The 23,453-nt window shown below is 37.9% G+C and overlaps 1 protein-coding gene across 1 annotated transcript in view; it reads left to right on the top strand.

Annotated features, from left to right (window-relative positions):
- Positions 1–23,453, top strand: part of TRPM3 (transient receptor potential cation channel, subfamily M, member 3) — a gene marked incomplete at its 5' end in the record, with an annotated part of 233,452 nt that overhangs the window by 199,559 nt on the left and 10,440 nt on the right. Inside the window, 4 exons of the mRNA XM_009995032.1 lie at positions 3,942–4,082; positions 8,328–8,456; positions 10,457–10,708; positions 15,447–15,657. Of these exons, the coding sequence (XP_009993334.1) occupies positions 3,942–4,082; positions 8,328–8,456; positions 10,457–10,708; positions 15,447–15,657 (733 nt within the window). The remainder of the gene's footprint in view (positions 1–3,941; positions 4,083–8,327; positions 8,457–10,456; positions 10,709–15,446; positions 15,658–23,453) is intronic.

The raw sequence follows: 23,453 nt of genomic DNA, 5'->3' as shown, positions 1-23,453 counted from the left end.
TAAATATATTATAGGATCATCAACATATATTAATGAAAAAATGCATAACCCAAAACTGTCCTGGTTTGCAATCAGTGAATTAAAGAACACAAAATCTGGCCAAAAAAGGCCCCCAAAACACCAGAATCTGAATTAGAAAAACCTCCCTGTAAAAACTGTGCGCACATCAATCCCCTCAGGCTAAAATGATGCAGTTGTACTGTGCTTTGCAACGTGGTTGAGCTGCTGTGGGGCTTACCTTGCATGACTCATGGTGACTCATGGGCAAAACTGTGTATTAGAGAAAGAGATGCCACCCACACAGAGAAGCATCTTGAGTTATTCCCACCCAATTTCTCTGTCCTCCAAGTGAAAACACATTTGTTCACATTCAGCATTGCAGCTATTCTGTTAACAGTCACTTAGGTTATTTCTCTATGTTTCTTATGGGAAGGTTTTTCAATGTGTTAATACTATGAGATAATTAACAGTCAGGGACATTGGGTCAAATCTAATCCTCAGCCATCACAGACAAATTCCGCATCTGTAGCATGGAGAAGGGAAGAGCTTATTATATGATGCCATTAATTCAAAAGTAATTATAATGAGATAAAATTACAGCATCATTATGAAAAAGAAAACAGTAGCAAACAGGAAATCTGTATCCATGAAAGCATAAATCCAGGGTTTGAAAGAGCATTATTCTAAAAAACATCCACAATTCACTGATTCCACTGAGAAATAAGGTTGTCTCAGAATTAGCAAACTTACAAAATTATAAAGGATTTATACTCTGTAAAATAATCCCTTTCACTAAAGCACGGCAGTGCTTATTTGTTAAATCTGCCAGATTTTCATTTTGCTGCAAAATTCTTGAGCACCAGAGGACGGCAGAGACAAAGCCTTGGGAAAAGCTACAGAAAACTCTGTAGCACCAGATGGCAGCTTTCCCTAAAGCAGCCTCAGGCTCTAAAGGGAAGCAAAGAAATGAGTGTCTTCTTGGGCTATAATTTTCCCAAAGCATTCAGATTTTTTTTTTTCTCTTTCTTTCCCAAATAAAAAATGCCTAATGTAGACCAGGGAATCACTTTGGGTTTGTAGACTTCAAGTAATGATACTTGCTGATGACACAAAACTGGGAGGGGTGTCTGAAACACCAGAAGTCTGTGCTGCCATCCAGTATGACCTAGACAGGCTGGAGAGGCAGGTGGGGGAGAAACTTGATGAAATTCAACAAGGGCAAGTGCAAAGTAATACACCTGGGGAAGAACAACCCCATGTATCAGCACAGGTTCGGGGCTGACCTGCTGGAGAGCAACTCTAGGGTAAAGGACCTGGGAGTCCTAGTGGACAACAGGATGACCATGAGCCAACAATGTGCCCTTGCAGACAGGAAGGCCAATGGCATCCTGGGATGCATCAAGAAGAGTGTGGTCAGTAGGTGGAAGGAGGTTATCCTCTTCCTCTACTCTGCCCTGGTGAGGCAACATCATAAGTACTGTGTCCAATTCTGAGTTCCCCAGTTCAGGAAGGACAAGGAGCTACTGAAGAGTCCAGCACAGGACCACAGAGATGATGAGGGGAATGGAGCACCTATTGCACTAGGAAAGGCTGAAAGAGCTGGATCTGTTCAGCTTGGAGAAGAGAAGACTGAGGGGGAATCTCATCAATAGTTATAAATATCTAAAGAGAAAATGTTAGGAGGATGAGACCAGAGGTGTCCAGTGATAGGACTAGTCTGGATGAGTTCCTGTGATCTACTGTAGGTGATCCTGCTCTACCAGTGGGGTTGGACTACATGATACTCAGAGGTCCCTTCCAACCCTGATCGTTCTGTGATTCTGGGGTTCTGTGAAGGCTTTGTAATCTCTGCTACTATAGTTATATTCAGTAAGACTCCTGTTTTTGCAGACTATCTGCTTAACTAATAAGAGTGCATCTCCTCTGCTGAACAGCTACTTCATTCTTTTGCTTTTTGTGAAACTCTTTATTGACTTCTAAGTGTTTCTGTGTGCTCTGAGAGCAACAACTGGAGATATACTTAATTTTTTTATTGTGCATTGTTTTATGTACATTTTTGGCAATTAACTAAGAAATCCACGGGCATAAAAAGGTAAAGGGAATAGATAACTTCATCAAAGCAGACCACAGTTTTGCAAGGATCTCACCAGATTAGTTTCAGTGAAGTATACTTGTGTCCTGGATCTTTGTTCTATTTTATTAAAAATATTCAGGGCAACATCTGTGCATAGTCAACTTAAAGAATACAAGTGCCCAATTGAAAGCATAAGGGACCAATCTGAAAGTAATAATACCAGAGGAAAACACTAACTGCATAAATTAAAGAGGAATATTAGGAAGAAGCCACCTAGGAACATAGAAAATCTCCACTAACTGAAAGAAAAAATTGTGGTCATCCATTTATCATTAAAAATTACTATTTTACAGGACCTCTACAAACAGCTCCACGTGAGGCCTAGAAAAAGGAAGAAATAGAAAGATTGCAATTTTTTCTTCTAAGTGTGTGAGAAGTGCCTCTGCTTTTCCTGCAGAGAACTAGTACCAGATCAAATAGCTAACAGGAAGCTTATTAGTTGATCATGTACTGGACATCCTGTTGAATCAGAAAGCACAGGGACAGAAAAAAAGAAGAACCCCTGTATTAAGAGGCAATATGTCTGTCATCTCATGTTTTCTTTGAGGGCTTAGTTTTCCATGTTTTTAAGTTGCAGGTGAGAACAATATTATCTTCAAGGATGGTGAAAGTTTGCTTCGTTTAACATAAAAGTACAAAAGTCCTTTGATCTACTTGTAGAAAAACATTGTAGAAGTATTTAAATAAAAGCATCACCATGCAATCCCTGCATAATTAAACAGGAGAGTTGTATCATAATTCTTGCAACTGCTTTCATGTGCATGAATGCTACTGTCTATAGGTACTGCCACAGAATATAAAGTAAGAACTTAGTCACCATGACCTAAAACCCACTCTTAGTGGACTAGTCACCAAGGAATTTTTTCAGAAAGAACATTTACTTGATCACGCCGTACCTAAATACACAGGAGCACCTTCTTTTAAGCATTATCTTCAGTGAATAAATAGTTTAGTGACTCCTTCCACTTCTCTGCAGCTGACCATGAAGTTTAGAGTGAACAAAATACTACTATATTTTGGCTGTTAGGTTTGCACTTATAGCTGAGGACTTCCTAAGTATGTGTTTCTGGAGCTCCGAGTAGCTCTTCAGTGAGCCTGACTTGTAATGGTAACAGTAAGACCAACCCTAGCAGAGGCAGTGCCTGAGCAGCCTGGAACTTCATTATGGAAGAAGCTACAATCACATGGAAGGATCTTTCAATCCAAGGCTCTAATGCTGCAGTGAATTCCACTGGTCAGTCCTCTGCATCCGTGTGAAATTCAGTGTGGGATCATCACTTGTGACAGATCTGGCAATCAATGTAGAAAGAGTCACTGCTTCATTGCTTCGAGTCCAGCAACTGCCAGCTCATCCCTTCCCCTGCTCTCTCTCAGTCTCAGCCTTATGAACTTCTCTTTGTTTAAAACTGAAACTTACCTGTTTTCTGTGTTTGTTTATTATATAGAAGTACACCACAAAAAGCTGTTGTCAAGTAAAAATTTTAGTATTCATAAAGCGAAAGGAGAAGAGTTCTCCTTATCTCATTTTTGTTCACCAGTTAAGGCTTTCTCACTGGTGCTGTCAGTTGCTGCCAAAGCATTGCTTTTTTTTTTTTTTGGTTTACAAAGTATTAAATGGCAGCTTCCCTGCAAAAAAAAAAAAAAAGGTAATCTGAGAACAAAGCTTTTTACATCTAGTTATCGTCACCTGGTTTTGTCTACAGATTAAGAAATCAGAGAAGTTATAATTGTTTCTTTTTAAAATTTCAAAAATTAGCTTAATTTTTCCTTCACAAAGAAAGAAACACAAACATGTCCTTTCTTACAGGCAATGCTGGGACGAGGGAATGGAGAGTCCTCAAGGAAGAAAGAGGAAGAGGAAGTTCAGAGCAGACACAGGCTCATCCCAGTTGGAAGAAAGATCTATGAGTTCTACAATGCTCCCATCGTTAAATTTTGGTTTTACACAGTAAGAAATATTTCCTGTTGTAATACTACTGTTTGCACAAATACTGAAATTTGATTAAGGTGACCTTCTGTGTTTCATTGACATTCTGCATCTGTACACATTGGAGGGCTTAGTTATAAACAGTTTAAACAAAATCTTTTGTAGATATCAGCCAGCACTTGCAAACCTGTTGAAGACTTAAAAAACCTACTATTTCATTCAGGAGGTTAATGGTTAAAATTTGAATGATTGTGTTTCTGTTTTTCTTCAAATACACCAAAAATTTGCAGTTTGCTGCAGTCAGTGCTGCCAAAGAATCCCCTATAGGAGAACTCCCCATAGGAGAGCTCCCAATACTCAGCCCAATGGGAGCTGAATCAGGATATCAAATGGTAAAATAATGGATGAAAAAAAGAGGCAGATTGAGCACACCTTTTCTTGGAACATATCTTCTTTGTTCTGTTTTGACTTGTCTGCAGACCATATCTCAGAAAGAATGTTTGTGTAGGTACCCACAAGATAATAAAGACATGAATAGCATCCAGTGTACATTTTTCGGGGACAAATTATGGCAAATCTGTATAAATTTCTTGTGTTATAAAGAAACAGACCTTGTAGGTGGAACAGAAAAAAAATAAAAGCCATATTTTGACTAAAGTAAGACAGTATCAAAAAGTTTAGAGTATATTCTAACAGATAAATTAATAACTGCTATATTAAAGTCACTGTGTGGATAAAATTCTTTTTGGTAATTGATCCTGAAGAATATATATTAATTATTCACTAACAAGCTGGAAGCAGGGATTAGAAAGGATTCCACTAGGGTCTCTGCTACATCAGGTGCTATCTTATCTCATATTTTCATTCAAAACTTGGCTGATCAAACAGAGATTAGTTAATTTGCAAATTCCATTAGAATGTAGAAGGACAGGGCCAAAAAATAAAATGAACACAGAAAGTAATCCTTACAGTCTCGTTGGCTGGAATATTCTATCCTAGGTCAGCTTCTGGGATAGAACGTGACAAGTATGGACTGGTTTGAAGGACACAAGTAAGAACAAGGAAAATGTTTCAAGTGGTTTCTAAAACTTCACTTAAGGGAAAGTTTTAAGAAAATGAGTTTGTTTTCTCTGGAAAGAAAAACAAACAAGTCTTCAGAAGGAATGTAGTAGATGTCAAAAATGTAAGCAGCTGCAGAGAGAAATAAAATAGAATAATCTCCAAATCCTTGCTGATAGGACAAGAAGATGTAAGAAAATATCTTCTAACTGCTCCAAGAAGTACTGTCATCAGCTGTGAGAGGAGATGGTAGATTTTCCAGTATTAGAGATTTCCAAGTCTGTCATATCAAAACATGTGTCCACTATGGTACATTGTAGTTAACCCTGCCTCAGCACCATGCAGTTGGCCAAGTGATTTCAAGTGGTCCAGCCCAGTTATATTTTCCCTCATTATGCTGCATGCATAGCAAATCACGAAGAATGCATCCTTCTGTAGATTACTTCTTATAAGAAAAATTGCCTTCCCGACATCCAAGCAATATGTCTACAGACAGCAGAAACAACTCACATGAACAGAGACTAAACTGTGGTAGATATCTTATGCTAGCAAGTAGCTCTAGTTTGGCACCTTGGAGTGACTGCTTGCTGAAATGTGCGGCAATTGAACATTAATCAGACTGATGAGTCTGCAGCCTAGTCTCATTAGCAATTACAATATGTATTATGCATAACCACAGAAGTCTTTACACTGTATACAGAAAGAAGCATCCCAGCTCTCCCTGTTCTATTCTGAAATTGGAGAAAAAGATCAATATATTACCATTTCCATTTAGACCTGTTCCTACAGTTTTATGTCTTCAGGCAGCTCCTAGTCAAGGTTAATTACTGAAGCTGGATCTTGGACTTCAAAAGCAAGTTAAGGTGGATTCCAGCTGCAGTGTTTGACAAGTTTGGTATATAGAGAAACACCTGGAGACTGAAAGCAAAACAGCTTTCAGATGATGGTTAAAATTGCCCAGCCTATTGCACGTTTTATAAGCACACAGGCAGAAATATTAATAGATTTCAAGAGAAAGGCTCCAAATTTTGCATGACATAGTTCAGAATGCAAGAGAAGTGACTATACTTATAGCTATTGTGTGCTATTTAAAATAATTCTATATTCTATGTCTACCTATTTGTTATTACTCTATAACTATATCCACCTTCATTCTTAAAATACACAAGAGCAGGTTAAAGTTATGGACATTTAAGGAAGCAACATTTTGGCTCAGCAGATGAGCCAAAATAAACAGCTTATTCTCAACCAAAAAAACCCAAAAACTTTAGCTCCTGTCTCTGGACATTGAAATAGTTTCAAAAGACAACTTTATACTGTTTTGTGGGTGTGTTATTGAAACTATGACTTAAAGGTTTCATCTCACAGATTGCTTGAGAAGAGAATAGCCTTCTCCTTTTAACTACTAACTAGGCTGAAATGTTAGCAGGATGTGAAGAGGTGACATTTTTATCTCTTCAGAAGAGGAATAGCTGCAGATTGAATTGAACCCTGGATAAGAGTAATATTCTAAACATCAAAACAGCTTGGTCCTAAGTTTTGGGCTTTGGGACCACTTCACTTTATGATCATTTCATTATTGCTACCAGTGAGATAAGGGGAGGGTAGTCTTCCTCTTTAAGGACTGTTCTGCAGATACGATTTCCAGGCTTGTGCCTTACCAGAATAAGTATTGGAGTGCTTTCTATGGATTGGGACACCAACCCTAGGTGGACAAGGAGCAACCCACACTAGAAACTTCTTAGCAGGCATTCCTCTCCTTAGTTTCTTCAGGTATTGCCCTCAAGGGTGAAAATGTCAGCCCCTAGCTATTTGTCAAGCCATGTAGAAGCAAGAAAAAGAGGTTTCCGCTTCTTCTGTAGTGACACTTTCAAAGACTCTTGAATTACCAGCATGGGCAGCAGTACTGAATTTCAACCACAGTGTGGGACCAGGATATCCTCCTGGAAGGCAGGAGAAAGTTACAGGTCTGGGGAGGGAGAAGAAAGGTGTGATACTACCTGAAGGGCTTCCTTCTTGGTTTAAAATTGTGCTGTTTCCAGTCATGATGCCTTTTTCTTCCTTCTTCTTTTTTTCTTCCTTTTTTTTTTTTTTTTTTTGCCAAGCAAAAGATTTTCAGGCATTGTCAGTAAATTTTGATTGACCAAAAAATAAACAAACTGACAAAACAAAACAAACAAACAAAAACTCAAAAGAAAGAACCCAAGCAACTCAAAAGAAAAATAAGAAGAAGCAAAAGTCCTTACTTACACTGAGGGTCTTGTGGTTTCTGTCACCTTACTGTTCCTATTATTTTGCTATACTAACTGCAGATGCTCACCAAAGGCTATTGAGTCAAACCAAACTAGTAAGATTTGGCAATCATTAGTAACTAGTAAGATCTAAGAGGAGGGGTGCTAGGTGACAGTATTACCTGGCTTTTTGCACTATAGCAGAAGGTGTTCTTTCAGCCTGTGGAGTGTGCATCCAGTTCTGCCTGCCAGACAAAGATTCTGCTGACTCCTTAAATGCTGACCTAAGTCAACATTGCTCCCTATTTCCTTTAGGAGTGCTAAGGGAAGACGAATCTCTAGACCTGAACACAGTAAGCCATTGTAACATACAAACTAAAAGACGAATGAGATAATTTCCTCTGCTGTTTCATGTAGACAAGAAGCAGTGGTTCAACTGTCTGTCTTCTCTGTACTTATGGCCAATGTAAGGAATACTCGTAAGTGCCCTTCAAACCAGCAACTGGAAGAAAAGCCAGAACCCTATGACTTTTACACAGAGCAGAAGTAATGTTCTTTAACAAAGATGACAGGACTTTAAATCCTGTTCTGTGAGCTGCTGAATACTGAAAAGTGAACAGAGGAGAAGCATGAGAGAAATAAAGGATGTTAGAAGCAGAGGAGGGAGAGATCTTCACATAGGTAACTTAGTTTGGTAGTTGGTAGTGATATTAGAGTTCTCATGACTCTGGGGTTATCCAGGGGGACTGAATTTATTTTGTTCGGGAGGCAGATGTAGCTTAAGGACAGGAAGTCTGTGCCTGTATTTTGCAGATTCCATACTGTATATGATTTAATGTGAGTTTTTTTCAGATCTGATTGGGGTTTTTTCCTAACTCTGGTTAAAGTAGAACTAAAAATATTGAATCATACAAAAGAAACTATCTAAGTCATGAAAAATATAATTACTATTGATATTGCTTTTGTTTCTTTACAGCTGGCTTATATAGGCTACTTGATGCTGTTCAATTATATAGTGTTAGTGAAGATGGATCGCTGGCCATCTACACAGGAATGGATTGTCATCTCGTACATTTTCACTCTGGGAATAGAGAAGATGAGAGAGGTAAAATCACATCAACTGAGAAAGAATAAAAAATAAATGAGGGGAGGAATTCTTATTTTAGTATGTTTTTATTATTTTTCTCAGTAAAATTTGTAATGAACAGACATGATAAAATTGCTGCCTCCTTCTGCAGAAAAGCTGATGGATTGTTAAAAACAGAGCACTAAAAATCTATCTTCCTCTATTTTAAAATCCAAAATCTCTTTCTTTCTCCCATGGAATTTCCCTAATCAGGTTTCTGTGTGATGCACATTTAATAGCATTCAAAAGAATGGAGCTGGCTTCTGACATATTTGAAAGCTCGATTATGTTCCTTGACATGTAGTCCCAAAACTGAAGTATGTTTCAGGGAGGTGAAAAGGAGATGCACTGAAACAGAATGGACACAGAAACATCGTGATAGCCTGAAAAGTGAAAAGCCCGTGTTTTAATCCCACCCCAAATAGACTTCATTCAAAATTTACAGCTGCTATGTCAGTCCAAGTATCTGATGAAAAAGCTTTAAATAAAACCATCTGTAACTGGGGGGAAATTTAGTTCCACATCAAATATTGGAGCACATTTCTAATAGATTTTCCTCCTTTTAATCTCCAAAATTATTGCTAATTATGTCAAGAAATAGCATGCATCTCCCTAAAGATGCTAACATGTAGAACAGAGCCAGAGCACTTCAGGTGGTGTGCAGTCTACAGGCAGAGGGAAGTTGTTGTGCTACCCCCTGCCCCTTGTGGTCTCCCCCAGTTGCAGACTGCACCCTTTTCACTTGGCCAAATGTGCATTTGTTACACACTGACACAATTTAGCCCTGATCTGAGTGGGATGACCTCAGCTGAAACAGTACATTTATACCCCTGGGCTGAATTTGTTACCATCTACGCTTGTATTTTCTGCAGCAAATGTCTTGGAGGACTAGACTAAATGGTCTTGCAACAGTCACTTAAACTTCAAAAATAGATTTCAAACACTGAGCAGTAGACTCTACATTGCAAATAAAAAGACCAGTGGCAAATACACTAGCTGTGACCAAAAGAAAAGGGAAAACAGTGGTAGTAGCCAGGATTCCTCAACACTGATGGAGACAAAACACCAGTGGCTCAGTAAGTGGAAGGCTGCTGGCAGGAATCATATGTGCCATTTTTGTCTAATAATTTACCCCACATTGTCCTTTCCACAAAAATTTATCAAGAACATTTTTTGGAATGGATTTCCAAGCAGATGTTGGAGATAGTTCACAGAAGATGAGCCTAAAATTCGTTCTGAAAACAAATTATGAGAAAGACATTCAGCTTTTTAAGGAACTGTGAGTCTGATTAATGTTCTTAGGCTAAATATAGAAAATTAAAACAAATAGCTTGTTAACTCACTAAAAGCTAGGAATTATTCATAGAAATCACTTGAGGAATAGTTTCAACCCTAATTTGGGAAAACAATCAAGTCTTCCAAATGATCTTGCAAATAGACTGACAATAAATTCCTAAGGTAAGATTAATTATTTCTGTGAATTATATTCTCAGTTGTAGAATTTAATTTCCAAAAACAGGTCCAAGTAGTAGCTACTATCTTTCTGTATGACATGCTAAATCTAGATCTTTATGGTTATTAATTCTTTATTGACAGTTTGATGCACATTTTAGCTAATTTCATTAAGTATGTATCTTTCTATATTTCTCCTTCTATCCCAAGACCTGAAGGTCAATACATTTGAAAAACAGAAAGATACACATATATTTCTTCTGATTTCATAGGGATTTTTAGAGTGCGGGAGAGTTTTATCCTTTTTCTTTTAAGCATCTTGCACATAGATACAGGCTAAGCATGGTTGAAACTGAGGTTTTCTGAAAATAAAATAAAAACTCAAAGAGTACATGAGATATTTGTATGATAGAAGTTTATCAGCTTTGCTTTTGGCCTGTGTGGCATGTATCTGTTTACTATAGATTTTTTCAAGCTTAAATGAAGACAGCTCAATTCCTTTCCTGTCCATGTCCTCTGTCCTTCAGATATTGATGTCAGAGCCCGGGAAACTGTTGCAGAAAGTAAAAGTTTGGCTCCAGGAATACTGGAATGTGACTGATCTGATAGCTATCCTCCTGTTCTCTGTTGGGATGGTGCTCCGTCTGCAAGATCTGCCACTCCGGAGTGATGGCCGAGTGATATACTGTGTTAACATCATTTACTGGTATATACGGTTATTAGACATCTTCGGAGTAAACAAGTATTTGGGACCATATGTCATGATGATTGGGAAAATGGTAAGAGAATTTAGTGTACTACTTTTTACCAGCATGTTCTTGACTCAATGTCTTTGGCCAATGACATCACTGCAGATTTATCTGTATTTTCTTTAACACATTAGCATTTTCATGTAAGCTAGAAATCAGTGCCTTATTGAATCAAAATCTGAGCAAAGACCCCCCCAGAATTGAGGATTAGACTTGAACTTTTCTGTTAGGTGTTATATTTTCTGTCTTTCTCCATGACCACTCTTCAACAGCAAAGCTATCCATCCTACACCTCTGTGGCTCGCTAGCAGAAAATACAAAGGATGTTAATTCTCAAAGAATTGTATAGAAGTGTGGCTTGTTAAGGTGTGTTGTGATAGGTGTGGTCTGTTCAAAATTATAATGGTTATGATTAAGACCTTGACCTTTCTATAGTTGGCTCCGTATTCATTTGTTCTTCCGTTTTTTCTGGCCAGGTGTGTCCTTGTGAGATAGGAAACCCAGTTGGGTAACTACAGCCTCTGACACCTGGCTAAATCATGTGTACACAACATGCCAAGAGTATTAGTAGTTTATCTAATAGTAAATGCATACAGTAGGAACCAAGAGATAATTTGCTTCCAAATGTATAACTTCTGAGTTTCTGGCTTTTTCCTTTACATTTCAGTCAAAATGTTAGATTAAAGCAGCATTTTGCTCATATGAATTAAAGAAAATGGCTGAATTTACCGATGTAAATGATATTCAAATAGTCACAACAAGCTCAGTGATTCTGAGCAGGTCTAAAAATTAAGTACAAAATATATGTCCAGAGAACCATTGTCTTATCCCTTTACCTTATACCACCTTTCAACTCCAAATACACACTGGTGGATTTGGCAAAGAAGGAACATCTTAGTGGGGAACAAAAAACCAACCAAACACAGACACACACACACACAAAAAAAAAAAAAAAAAAAGGCAAGAGAGGGGGGAAAACACAAAAGATAGTCGTTATTGAATTGGTATGTCCTGACAACAGAATTCTGAAGTATGGTACCTTCCTTCAAGGAAGCCATTAGGATGTTGATGGTAGGGATTTTGCAGAGCTCCAGAGTACAGAGGTGAAAACACACATTAGTTCTTTCTGGAGGCTACTGTGAAGGGACAGAAGGGCAAGAGAAAGGACCGAAGGCCAAAGGGAAAACAGTGTGCTATAATCTGTTTCTTTCTTGCCCCAAATGGAGTATGTCCCTCCATAAGAGGATCTGGTGTTCACTGAAACTTACACAATACACAGTGCATAAAACTCCTAAGAAACAACTAGCTTCCTACCCAGTGGTACTTTTTACTGATGCTATGCAAAAATAGTTTTGAGCTGTGATGCTAGCAATGGCAGTCTGAAAACTAGTTCAATAATAAACAGTTGAGCCATGAATAACAGACTTCTAGTAGTCAGTGTTATGGATGGCTGATAGAAGCCCAGCTTCACTAATAGTATAAACAGTCGTTTATTTTTCTCCTGGGGTCAACACAGAAAGGAAATGGTTGAAATCAGCAAAATAATATAATTTCCATTCCTTTGTCATCCTTGCATGTGTACCACAAATCAAGCCTCAGTGGGCTTTCACTGGAAAACAAACGCAGGAAAAGCGCTAGCCTCTGTAGGCTCAGCACCCACAAAGAGGGTGTTGAATTTAGCTACTAGAGTACTCTGAAGGTGTGGGCAACTGTTAAAAGAGGGAAGTTCTTTTCTTTTGTTCTTTACTGTTATTTGATTTTCATGCATCATTAAACTTTCCATGCACTCAGAAACTCTGACACATTCCCTTTGCCCACACGTGCAATGCCCAGCTGGTTTGAGTTGCACAGTTTTGCCTCTCACATCTATTTTCTCACCTACTTATTCCCCTGTGTAATGGCCAATCCCTTTGTATCATGCACAGACTTCCCTGGGAGTCCCACCTGCTTGCTCCATGCTGGAATGAGCTCTATTGTGCATTTTTGTTTAAATCACATGTCCATTTACCTCCTTGGGTTCTTTTTCATTTTATGGTTTTGCATGTACTATTCAGCACTATAGAGAATATCAAACCACTTACAGATATTTCTAGAGAGTAGGACTATCACAGTTGCTGAGTTTTTCAGCAAACTGTATTTAATGCCTGAGCTTTTATCCTGAGCTTCTGTTGTAATTTTGAGACTTGAGAGAGAAGAGATTACTCTTTCCATCTTTCCAGTGTTAAGGAACCTTCTCTGCCTCTGCACTGTATCCACTTAAACAGCTGTAATAGATGTTAACTCTGGGCACTGTGAACAAATACACGAGTTAACTTAAGCAAGGGGCAGGAATGGGTTAGAGTGGTTTAAAAGCAATAGACAACAGCAAATGTGAAGATAGGAGGGGAAAGCTGAACAGCCAAGTTTATTACTACCTACTGATTTCAGTAACAGAATATGCTTATTAAAATGTGCTTTTCTGGTCTCTGCACAATGATAGATTTACTCCTCTTTTATTTGGGGAATGAAATTAATTCAATGGCATGTCAAGGAAGTCAGGGTTATATCAGTTCCTTACTATATGGGAATGTCTGCATTTTCTTAACATCTCTGCAAATAAAAAGGGAAATGGAGTCAGCTTGTGTATAAAACTGCAGTAATAGTTCCTCATTTTCCCACGTTTCAAATACGCAGCTAATGAGTTCTTCAGAATGATTGAGATGGCCATTGCCTTGTTAAAGTAGCAATAGTAATTTGACCCTACAGGTCAAAGGGCCTGGTACGATGCTTATGAGATTCAGTGGAAACTCATCCACACATTTCACTGGATTTCAGACAACCTAGTGAGGTTTTACACAGATATGCAGTTGAAGGAGGGAAAAGCTAAAATGCAGCTTGAATTGAGAAAAGCTTTGAAAATGTTATTTCTTGCAGCATGTGGTTAAATCCATTGTGATTCCTGATAAAAAACACTGGAAGCATAGAAGAAATGGTCTTCACTTGCCACCAGATACTCATGTTTATTTGTTTGCATGACATGTTAAAATAGATATTATAACATATAATGTTATATATTTCTACCTGAAACAAAATTTCATCAGAGAAGAAAGGAGGAGCCAGGTTTCATCTCCATATTCCTTCACTGAAAGTGTAAGAACGAAATGTAGTTGTGCAGCTTTCTCATTTTAGGATGGTACAATGATCAAGAGTATCCTCTTCAATCAGTTTTTCTTGAGAGATTAATAGTCTAAATAACATAGGAATACTGGTTATTTAGTTATCTGATTTTTACTTTTTTAAGGCATTTATTTTCCTTCCTTGTGTCCCACCTTCTTTCTTTCTTTCTGGACCTGAAGACTTTTGATTTCCCCTGCTTTTTGTTCACTCCTATCAGAGCCCTGCCCTACAAGTGTCTTTCTCTTACAGTGTCTCTTTCAGTAAATATGAGAATATCCTTTTCTGTTTGCTCCTCTGTATCCCTCTTTTGTCTGTTCGATACTTCCCCAGTGTCACTTTGACCTCAGGTCTTCTCATTGTTCTACAAAACTGAAGAACTGCTGCAGCAGTGCCAGATCCATCTGCTGCAGATGAGTCCTCTCTTCCACTACCTCCTCTCATGAGCAACCCTGCTCTTAAGCTGCAGAGGGACCCCCATGGACCAATAAGATCACTGTTTGAAGTGCAGGCTGGTTGCATGCCTGCCTCACAGGGAAGCCAGAATGCAGCTGAAAATGTAGAGGCTGAAGGGATCAAAACTCCTCAGGTTTAGAGGAGTTTTGGGTCAAATTCTGGACACTGAGACAAAAGTTGCATGCACAGCTAGGAAAACAGCTCTGTCATAACAAGCCTTATAAATAAAGACTGGTGAGTAAACTTGTAACTAAAGGGATCTTACCAGAGACTTGACAGAATTCCCATTTTTTTCACATACATTTTGGGTGATAAAGCATCTCTGCTGTACCTGCGTGGTGCCCTTTGCTCTGGTCTCTGGAGGGCCCTTTCTAGGACAGTTCCCTTACTAATATTCAGCCTCTTTTCAGCACCTCCTAGGATTGCTGTCCTACTTTTTACCAGGAATATTTTGAATGGATAGGCACTGTTTGCAAGCACTAATTAAACTTGTGCATATCCTAATGAGGCCTCCAGCAATGGAGAAGAGTAGAGTTGAGTGTCCGTGTTATCTGCTTTTATTTTTTTTTAATACGGCCTTTGTCAGACTCCCCCACCAAGCTGATTTCTAGTCCAGCCAGTATCACAGCTTTCCTTTCCCACTGGTTACCACCATGGTGTCTCTTATGTTGCATTAACAGGCTATTCTCTATATGTTATATGCAACTTCCTTCCTTTCCTCCAAGACAAAGACTACCAGTGAAAAAAATACTCCGCATCTGTCTTTTTTTTTTGGTACAGTTGCCACTAGGTGCCTATAAACAATATATCATCTCATGAACATTGCCCTCATCAGGCTGCTGATCTTATATTCTTGTTCAGGCAAATGGTGCGTGACCAGATGGTATCTTGTATTTTCAAACCTATTCATAATATTTAAATTGTTCTTAAAAGCCACATTGGGTAAAACCAAGGCCGCAATAGTACTGCCTTACATCTTTGAAAATGAAATCTGCTATGTGTAAATCTGGAATGGCTTTTCATAATTTGTTTTTGAAAATTCTGTTTCTAAGATTTACAAACTTTTTTGCAGCTTATAATAATAGCAATATGGGCAAATAAGTTCCTCTAATTCTTGTCCCTTCTCTCTCTTTCTTTCCTCTCCTGTCATTACATTCAGATGATAGACATGATGTACTTTGTCATCATCATGTTGGTGGTTCTGATGAGCTTTGGTGTTGCAAGACAGGCTATTCTGTTCCCCAATGAGGAGCCTTCATGGAAGCTGGCGAAAAACATTTTTTACATGCCTTACTGGATGATCTATGGGGAAGTGTTTGCAGACCAGATAGACCGTAAGCAAGTTTATGATTCTCATACTCCAAAGTCAGGTATCCAACTTTGATCAGAAGATGTCCTATTAAATCATGTGTGTGTGCTCAATAAATGGCTCAGGATAGAGGAACTCCTTCATCACAGAGAACGGTCACAAGAATATTTTTTCTGATAATATTTGGCTGTCAGTTTCACAACATGCTTCTGGCATCACTTCACAATTATTTAACCAGAAATCGATAATGCTAAATTATCTTGTATATAAAGTTTTAAATGGCTCCTTTTTACCAGTTGGGTGACAGGTATACCCTCCCAAGTATCCACCCTGAGTTCATTGGTACACCTGCAACATAAAAGGTCACTTCTGTTTTTATCATCCATTGGTTTTATTTTAGACCTAAATACTTTTTACCTAACTTCATACTGAGTATCAAGTCTAATAATACTGGGTTAAACCTTCGGCTCCTGCAGTTCATGAGGATCTAATCCAATGTGTTTTGTTTTCTCTGTTCCCTGCTCACTGTCACCACCTTTACACTAAACCATGTGATGCAATTCTTTGGGGACAGTAGATCCACTACTAGAATTTTGCTTTATTTAATTATTTGAAATGCAAGACTCTGCTCCCCTCAGTGCAAACAGAATGAAAGCCAGTATTTCATGTACTATCTCCTCAGGATTCATTTGGCTGGTGATCAGGAAAATGCCTGTTTTCTATTTAAATTAAACCTCCTAGTGACACCTGGTGCATTATGCCAAAGGAGAGAGATGGTCATGAGAAATTATGTGGTAGATGAGCAAACTAAGAATCACAACGTATCTTTAGCAAACACGGACATGAAACTGATGTTCATCACTCCTACTTAAATATCCAAAAGCTTTGGCATCATTTAGAAGTGAGTATTTTCCTCCAGTGGCAGAACGCATCCATTAAAGCTCTGTTTAGGATATTCCTTTTTATCCTATGTGTCACCTTCAGAAAGAGCAGTGTTTTCAGAATTCTGTTTCTTCACCAAATTTGAATGGAAAAAAGTTGTTGACTTTTCCTGAGGTGGTTAAGATAATACATGTATCTATATCACCAGTAATAACCCAAATTTAACAGAGTTACAGACAGACAGATATATACATATCACATGGAAAATATTTCACCAGTTCCATGTTCCTTTCTTCTTCTTGTTTAGCACAGAATCATTAGTGTGGATGCAGATGAAACCTCTTTTTTATGTTTACTTCCACACTTCATTTTCAGAGGCAGTATGACATGCAAGGAAGTAAATGAATATCCAAAGTCACAAAGCTTCCCACTAAGTTTAGCTTTTCACCCGATTCCTTCTGTTTTATCTTTTTTTCCTTTTTAAAAACTTGTTTCATTCCAAAGGCATAATAGCTGGGGATATAAAATTTATTCTTGCTCCTAAAGCATAATAACAGAATAAAGGTTTATACCAGTACACTATGACTTCCTTCCACAAGCAGAATTCTGTGTGTCCCTCTACTAGTGGCCATTTATTGATGTTGTACTAATTACCATAGTGCAACAAACATGGCAGCTGGATGAGTAAGAAGTTCTTGGTGTTTTTTTTAATGAAGTGCTGATTATAGTTTAGAACTCGGAAACCTCAGAAACTAGTGTCTTTGAATGACCATGATTTTAAGTACAAAAAGAGGGTGGCAGGCTCCATAACCTTGCATGAGTATTTAGGGTTAATCTTGGGTGTTACTCAGATGCCCAGCATTTAAATCTTACAAAAAGATGCAAGGTAATTACTTCTGAGGCTTAGGGAAAGCAAAATTGATTATGGTTTCAACTCCAGCTCTAAGCGTATATGTGTCATTGTTCTGTCTGAGTCAAAGAAACTACAGCAAAAGTAGTAATGCCAAAATGAAAAGCAGCACCTAGTTCCTCCTTCTTGAGATGCAGATGATACAGGGAATTAGAATATGCCACTCTTTCAGCACAAAACATGTGTGATATGTCATGTCTGTCAGGGGCTCAGTTGTCTCAAAAGTGTTACATCTGGAATAGACTGGGACCATAAGCAAATGGTTGGCGATCTTATTACACAATCAAAATTACCTGATTGGGAGACAAAAGGATTCACTAGTATACTTCTATTTTTTCACTAGTTGGACATTTATTGTTATATATATTGCTATTTCTTCTAGGCTGAATCAGCCATTGTATTCATGTTACAATACTACAGTGTTTGTACTTTCTCTAATAAGATAAACATTCTGAAGTTGTTATGCTACATCCAAACTACAATTGAACATTATACCTTGAAGCAGATTTTTTAATTACTATTATTTTAGAAAACCAAAAGGGTTTCTTTGTCTTTTTCTTTATATTTTGGTGTTTAATATTGAAATGTGATTTGCAAGTTTGAGATTCAGCAAAAGGTCTGATCTTAGAAGTTTGCATACATTTGAGCCACACTCCTGGAGATTATCTTACTGACTAAGAAATGTACAAAAAATTACGCTATTCTAAAATTTCTAACTCTTTTATTTTTTTCTTCTTTTTTTTCTGTTGATTTGTGAAGCATGCCATTAAGACTTATCAGATGCAATGTCTGGATCCATCTCATCAATTGGTAGCCTGTCCATTCAGTGGGTCTATTCTGATTTTTATCTTAACAAAATGCGTTAAAACACTAACTAAATGCCTCACTCTGAAGTAATGCATGCCATATTTAAATTTTTTACCCATAATTTCTGTATTTCATTTTTGAAATACAGATGTTAATCAGAGATTGCATTAGTGTCCTGCTGCCATGTGATCAACTTCAACTCAGAAGTGGGAACAGAATTATATTCTCACTTCTGGGAGTATAAATACACTATTCAGTGGTCTCATTTATTATCATGATATAAATAAATGCTAAATCCCTGCGAATTCCTAACTATCAACAAATTGTAATGCAGGAAAATAAAAAAATCAAATAGATAAATGAATGGAGGCAGAGTAAAATTTTAGGACTGTATTCAAATTTCCAGGTACATTCAACAAAAAGAGCAAAACCAGACTCAAAGTATGTCCTGATTCACAGCTCATCACAGCCACATTAGCTGTGGAAGGAAGGGGAATCTGGGTCAGGGAATTGGTGGTGTTATATGCAGCTTTCTCACATTTAGGCTGCCTTTCCTTATCCAGCTGAGACTTGTGCTGCCCGATGGAATCTGTGGGGCAGCAGCCAGCCAGCTGTTTAGCTTCTTTAGTCTGGAAGGAAATCCATGAACACCATAAAATCTCTCCCTCAGTTCACCTCACTAACTTTGTCACTATTGCTGGCAATTTTAGCCAAAAAAAAATTCACTACATAGTCGTCACATGCAAAGAACTTTCTCTTCACCTCACCAACCTATCTTCCCCTCCAGAATACTATGGATACAGAAATATATAAGAAATATTGAAAAGAGAAGGATTGTTCAGGGAATGAGTTTGCTTATTAAAAAACATAGATAGATTACATAAAGGGCAACTTGAGAAATGGCAGTCACCTGTAGAAAACGAGCAGCAGACCTCACATTTTCCTATATTCAGAAGGCAAAGCAATTAAGAGAGCTGTTAGCCAACATGTGGGTTGGGTTTTTTTTGTTTGTTTGTTTCTTGGACTGTTTGTCAGATTTGTTTGTCAGGTGTCTTACATGTCAGATTTTCATCTGGATTTTCTTTCCACCTGACAGTATTTCAAGTGCCATCTGGAATCTGAAGATCAATCTAAGTTATGTTCATTTGTTCGTTCCCTGGGCTTACTCTGTTGTTGGAAAAACCTATATAGTTTAATAGAAAAAGATGAGGTCTCCTTTTCTTAAACTTTAATTGGAGAAATGCCATGCCAAGTAACCATAATGCAGTTGTTTCCAAAGATGAGAGACAATTATACAAAAGCTTTAACTATCCAATTAATTTAGAAGGAAAGTATAACTATTACAAAACACTTTTAAAAAATGCTTTAGTCTGTTAAATTTATTTGTTTTTAAAGTTCTTGAATGTTTCTTAGTATAAATGAGAACTTGATACTAAATTCTATATGATCTTAGAGGTTTCATGTTTTTCATGTCTCCATATGACCTTCCTATGAGGGCTGTCATTTGCCTGGATCATTCTGGTATTAGAACAGAGTAGCTGTGCACAAAACAGAATAAATCGTAACTGTTTTTTTGCTTTTTTAATAAACTGTATTGCAGCTTTGCAGCACAGGCAATATTTTTAGGCAAAAGCAGAGAACCAAATTTGTGCATAGTCTACACACCACTTTAAAAGTCTGTCTGGCCTGAGCTGCAGTAGGATTTCCCTTCCTAGCACTCCTCTGAGGTTATATTTTGCCTTCAATTTGGATGGATATTTTTAATGGGGTGGGAGAGAGGAGGCAGAAAGCACTATCAAGAACTAGAAAATTACAGAGATTTACTATAAATTATTATTTAAATACCAGCAGATTGGAGAGACTCTTCAAAGTAATTTTTAATGTGGCTGAGGGCAAGAAGGAGCCTGTATGGTCACAGTGCTCTAGTTAAAGCAACTTTTTTAAAGTAGGCACTGTTCAATACTCTGGATGTTTCGGCTGATGAACAGGGTAATGGTATGAGATTCAGAGTTCCCAGAGTTTGGTATTTCCTCTGTCAGTGAAGACGTGGACAGCCCTAGGCAGCTCTTTTAGGCTTTTTTCAACATTCCCCAGCTTGGCAAGCTGGTAGGGTTTCTTAAACATTTGATTAAAAAAATATAAAATACTTTTGCATTCTTTGGGTTCAGTGCAGATCAAAACTGGAAGGTGCCTCTATACTTGTAAATTTTAAAATGTCCAGACTTGAGTGTAAAAAAAAGTTGGTTTGTTAGTTAATACACACTTATTAATTTTCTTATACTTTAGAATTGTGATACTAACCCATTCCACAGTTTCTTGTGATTTCAAACAAATCAACTTGTACTGTAAAACTGGTATCCATGTTTACATGAGAAGTAAGGCAAAAACCTATTTAGTAACTAAGCTGTTCAATTATGCACTTTCCATTATTTCCCACAACTGCTTTGGAAGAGTGCAGCTGGTAGAAGAGACATGACACAGAAATTTGCAAGCATTGTTTCCCAAGCCCTCCACCCAATGCACAGTAAAAATGAGCAGTGCTCATGTCATTACAGCAGTTACAGCAGGGAAACAAATTCTTGCCAAGCTCAACTGTTGCTTTAGGTCTGAAACACAGAGAGGTGTGGCATACTGCTATTTGCTTTGCAATTATTTGCTGGCCAGGAAAGAGGAAGGGTTAGGTATGTACCAGGAAAGGCCCATACAGGAAACCATCAACAGGAGCCCTAAAGGAAAAATAAGCATAGAAGGCGACTGTGAAAAAGGAAATAGGAGATGCAAAACATATTTACATTCACAGATGTCAGGTTGCAATATCTGAAAGCTGAGTAAAGGTAATGTGTATAATTGAAATTAAAACTCCAGCCATTTCTTATTTTCTAAATCGTCAGTTGAGGACTTACTGTTCAACTTTTATCCAATGGCCTGTTGGTATGAGACTAAATGGGTTTTTCAGTTTCCTGAAACAGGCATACAGTTATACCAACAGAATTTGCTTCTGCAAAACATTTCACTAGAATTAAGTACCCCATATATTTACTGTTAAAGCAAGGCTGTTATTTTAAAAGATTAGTATGTTTTCATACATGTTTAAATCACGTTTTGAAAAAGTTTGCTATCACAATATGGTACTGCACACTTAGTACAAAAATTACTGCATTTCTCCAAACATAATTAAAATGGTCAGGCAGTGTTGCACAGGAGACACAGGTGTAGATTCCACAGGGACAAGGCACAACACTCAGCAAGTGAAAGGTTTGGCTGTATGGAAGGCATGACATTACCACAGTGGGAGCGCCAGGAAAGCAGTGCTAATTAAATGGGGACCTGACACAGTAGAGCCCTGCCCAGGAGTGAAGCTCAAGGGAAAGCCCTGCAGAGGTGGATAATAAACCTTGCACTGATTAACATACTGTGGATACGCACCGTCCTGTTTTGCTCATCAGTGACCTCACTGATGAAATGCAGGTGCTGCCCAGATATGAGATCTGTGGCTGGTGCCTGTGAAGGGTTATGTGCAGATGGGAGGTAAGAGAACTACCCCAGCTTCCTGTAACATGGAGATAAGACGTGCTTGGGACTCTACATAGCTGGAGAGGGGAGGCAAACTGTCCTGGGTAACTGTAACAGAGTCATCTTGCACCCTACAAACAGAATTCTAATTTCTTAAATGTAAACAAGTAATTTAATTATCTAAAAATAACATCATTGCTACTTACAGCCTCCTGCCAGAGTCCTGTGTCCTTATTCATGGAGACAGAATTTTTTTTGTTTCCTGGAAGAAATTATTTTAGCCAAACAGTTTGTTTAATAGTAGAGAGAAAATCCATTAAAATTAAAGTTACAGTTTAAAAATGAAAGAAAGTGTTCAGGGATGTGCAGTACTAACTTAAATTATCTGCAAGGTAATGTTTTCTAGAGAATAAATAAAGCATACTCTCAACCTGTTCCCAGTAAGAACATGTCTTTCTGTAAGTAGGAAGGACTAGTGACACCACAGGTCTAGACAAAACAAAGCTGTTTGAAACAGCAGCATTGCTTGTACTTGGCTTTGAATATTTTGGAAAGATTTTGTTTGAAGCTGTATCATGTATTCTTCCATCCCAAATGGCTATAACATTTCTGTATGTAATAGCTTAACAGCCTGTGCGCCTCCAAAATCAAGTACCCAAATCACACGCAGTATCATATGATTGCCAGTACAGACATCCACAGGTGAATTCCATGCTCTGTGAATCAAGTTCAGAAGAACCTTTTTGAGAAGAAGCAATAGTTAGTATTGGAAATCATTAATTTCTTGACACAGGCTGGAATTTTACAAAACATACAGCACTGGCAAACATTGTCATCTGTGAAGTCAGTGGGAAACTCTCACTGATGTCAGCAGAAACTGGGTCAGTGCTGAGCACTTTGAGAATTCCTTACTTAAACTTTTTTTTTTTATGGGAATGAGGGGAAGTTAGCTGTAGTGTTGTGCAAAATGTACTGGTTGGTTTGTATATATAAGCTGCTTCAATTTTTTTCTTGAAGAGGTGATTACAGAGGTACTTGGGATCGCTAGGACTGAAGTTAGAAAGACATAAACTGAATCCATGCTTGCAAGTACAGATCACCCACCTTGAAGTGGATGATCACAGCACTTGAAGCCCTGTAAAAAAAAAAAAAAAAAAAAAGCAAGAAAAAATATTTCACAATGCTTTGTCTCCCCTTGCTTCAGCTCTGCAACACTAATACTATTTTGGTTCCAAAGCATTTGGGGAAGAAACAGGTGGCAACTCTGCTGCCTACATGTCCCTTTACCTGGTACAGTAAAGACTTGATAATCTCCCCCACTGTTTCTAGGCATATGGCCCAGAGCCCTTAATCGCAGAAGGTCATTATGCGTATGTCCCAGAGGAGCTCAGGGTAGTACAGTGAACAGCAATAAATGTCTGCTCTTTAATTTACTTTCATGTACTTCTTTTTCTTTATGTTATTTATCACATCCTTCTTCATCAATCAAAAGAGACCAAGCTTTCACCATTGAAAAAATAATACATATGCTTTTTTCCAGGATTAAATATTTTCATAATTTTATTTTCACAGCCAGTAATCACTACCAGAGTACCATAATTTTTTAGCTGTATGCAACCAGGCTGCTTACTTACAGCAAGCATGTCTCCTGCAATATGGAAGGGGAATATCTTGATATTCATGGCAAATAACACACTGTAAGAGGAACTGCAGCACGTAAAATCTGTGATAGCAAGTGCAAACTT

This window comes from Chaetura pelagica, unplaced genomic scaffold, assembly GCF_000747805.2.
Source record: "Chaetura pelagica isolate M959 unplaced genomic scaffold, ChaPel_1.0 scaffold330, whole genome shotgun sequence".
Lineage (NCBI taxonomy): Eukaryota > Metazoa > Chordata > Aves > Apodiformes > Apodidae > Chaetura > Chaetura pelagica.
Note: the sequence above shows the minus strand (reverse complement) of the source record. Positions and strands in the feature narration are given on the sequence as shown.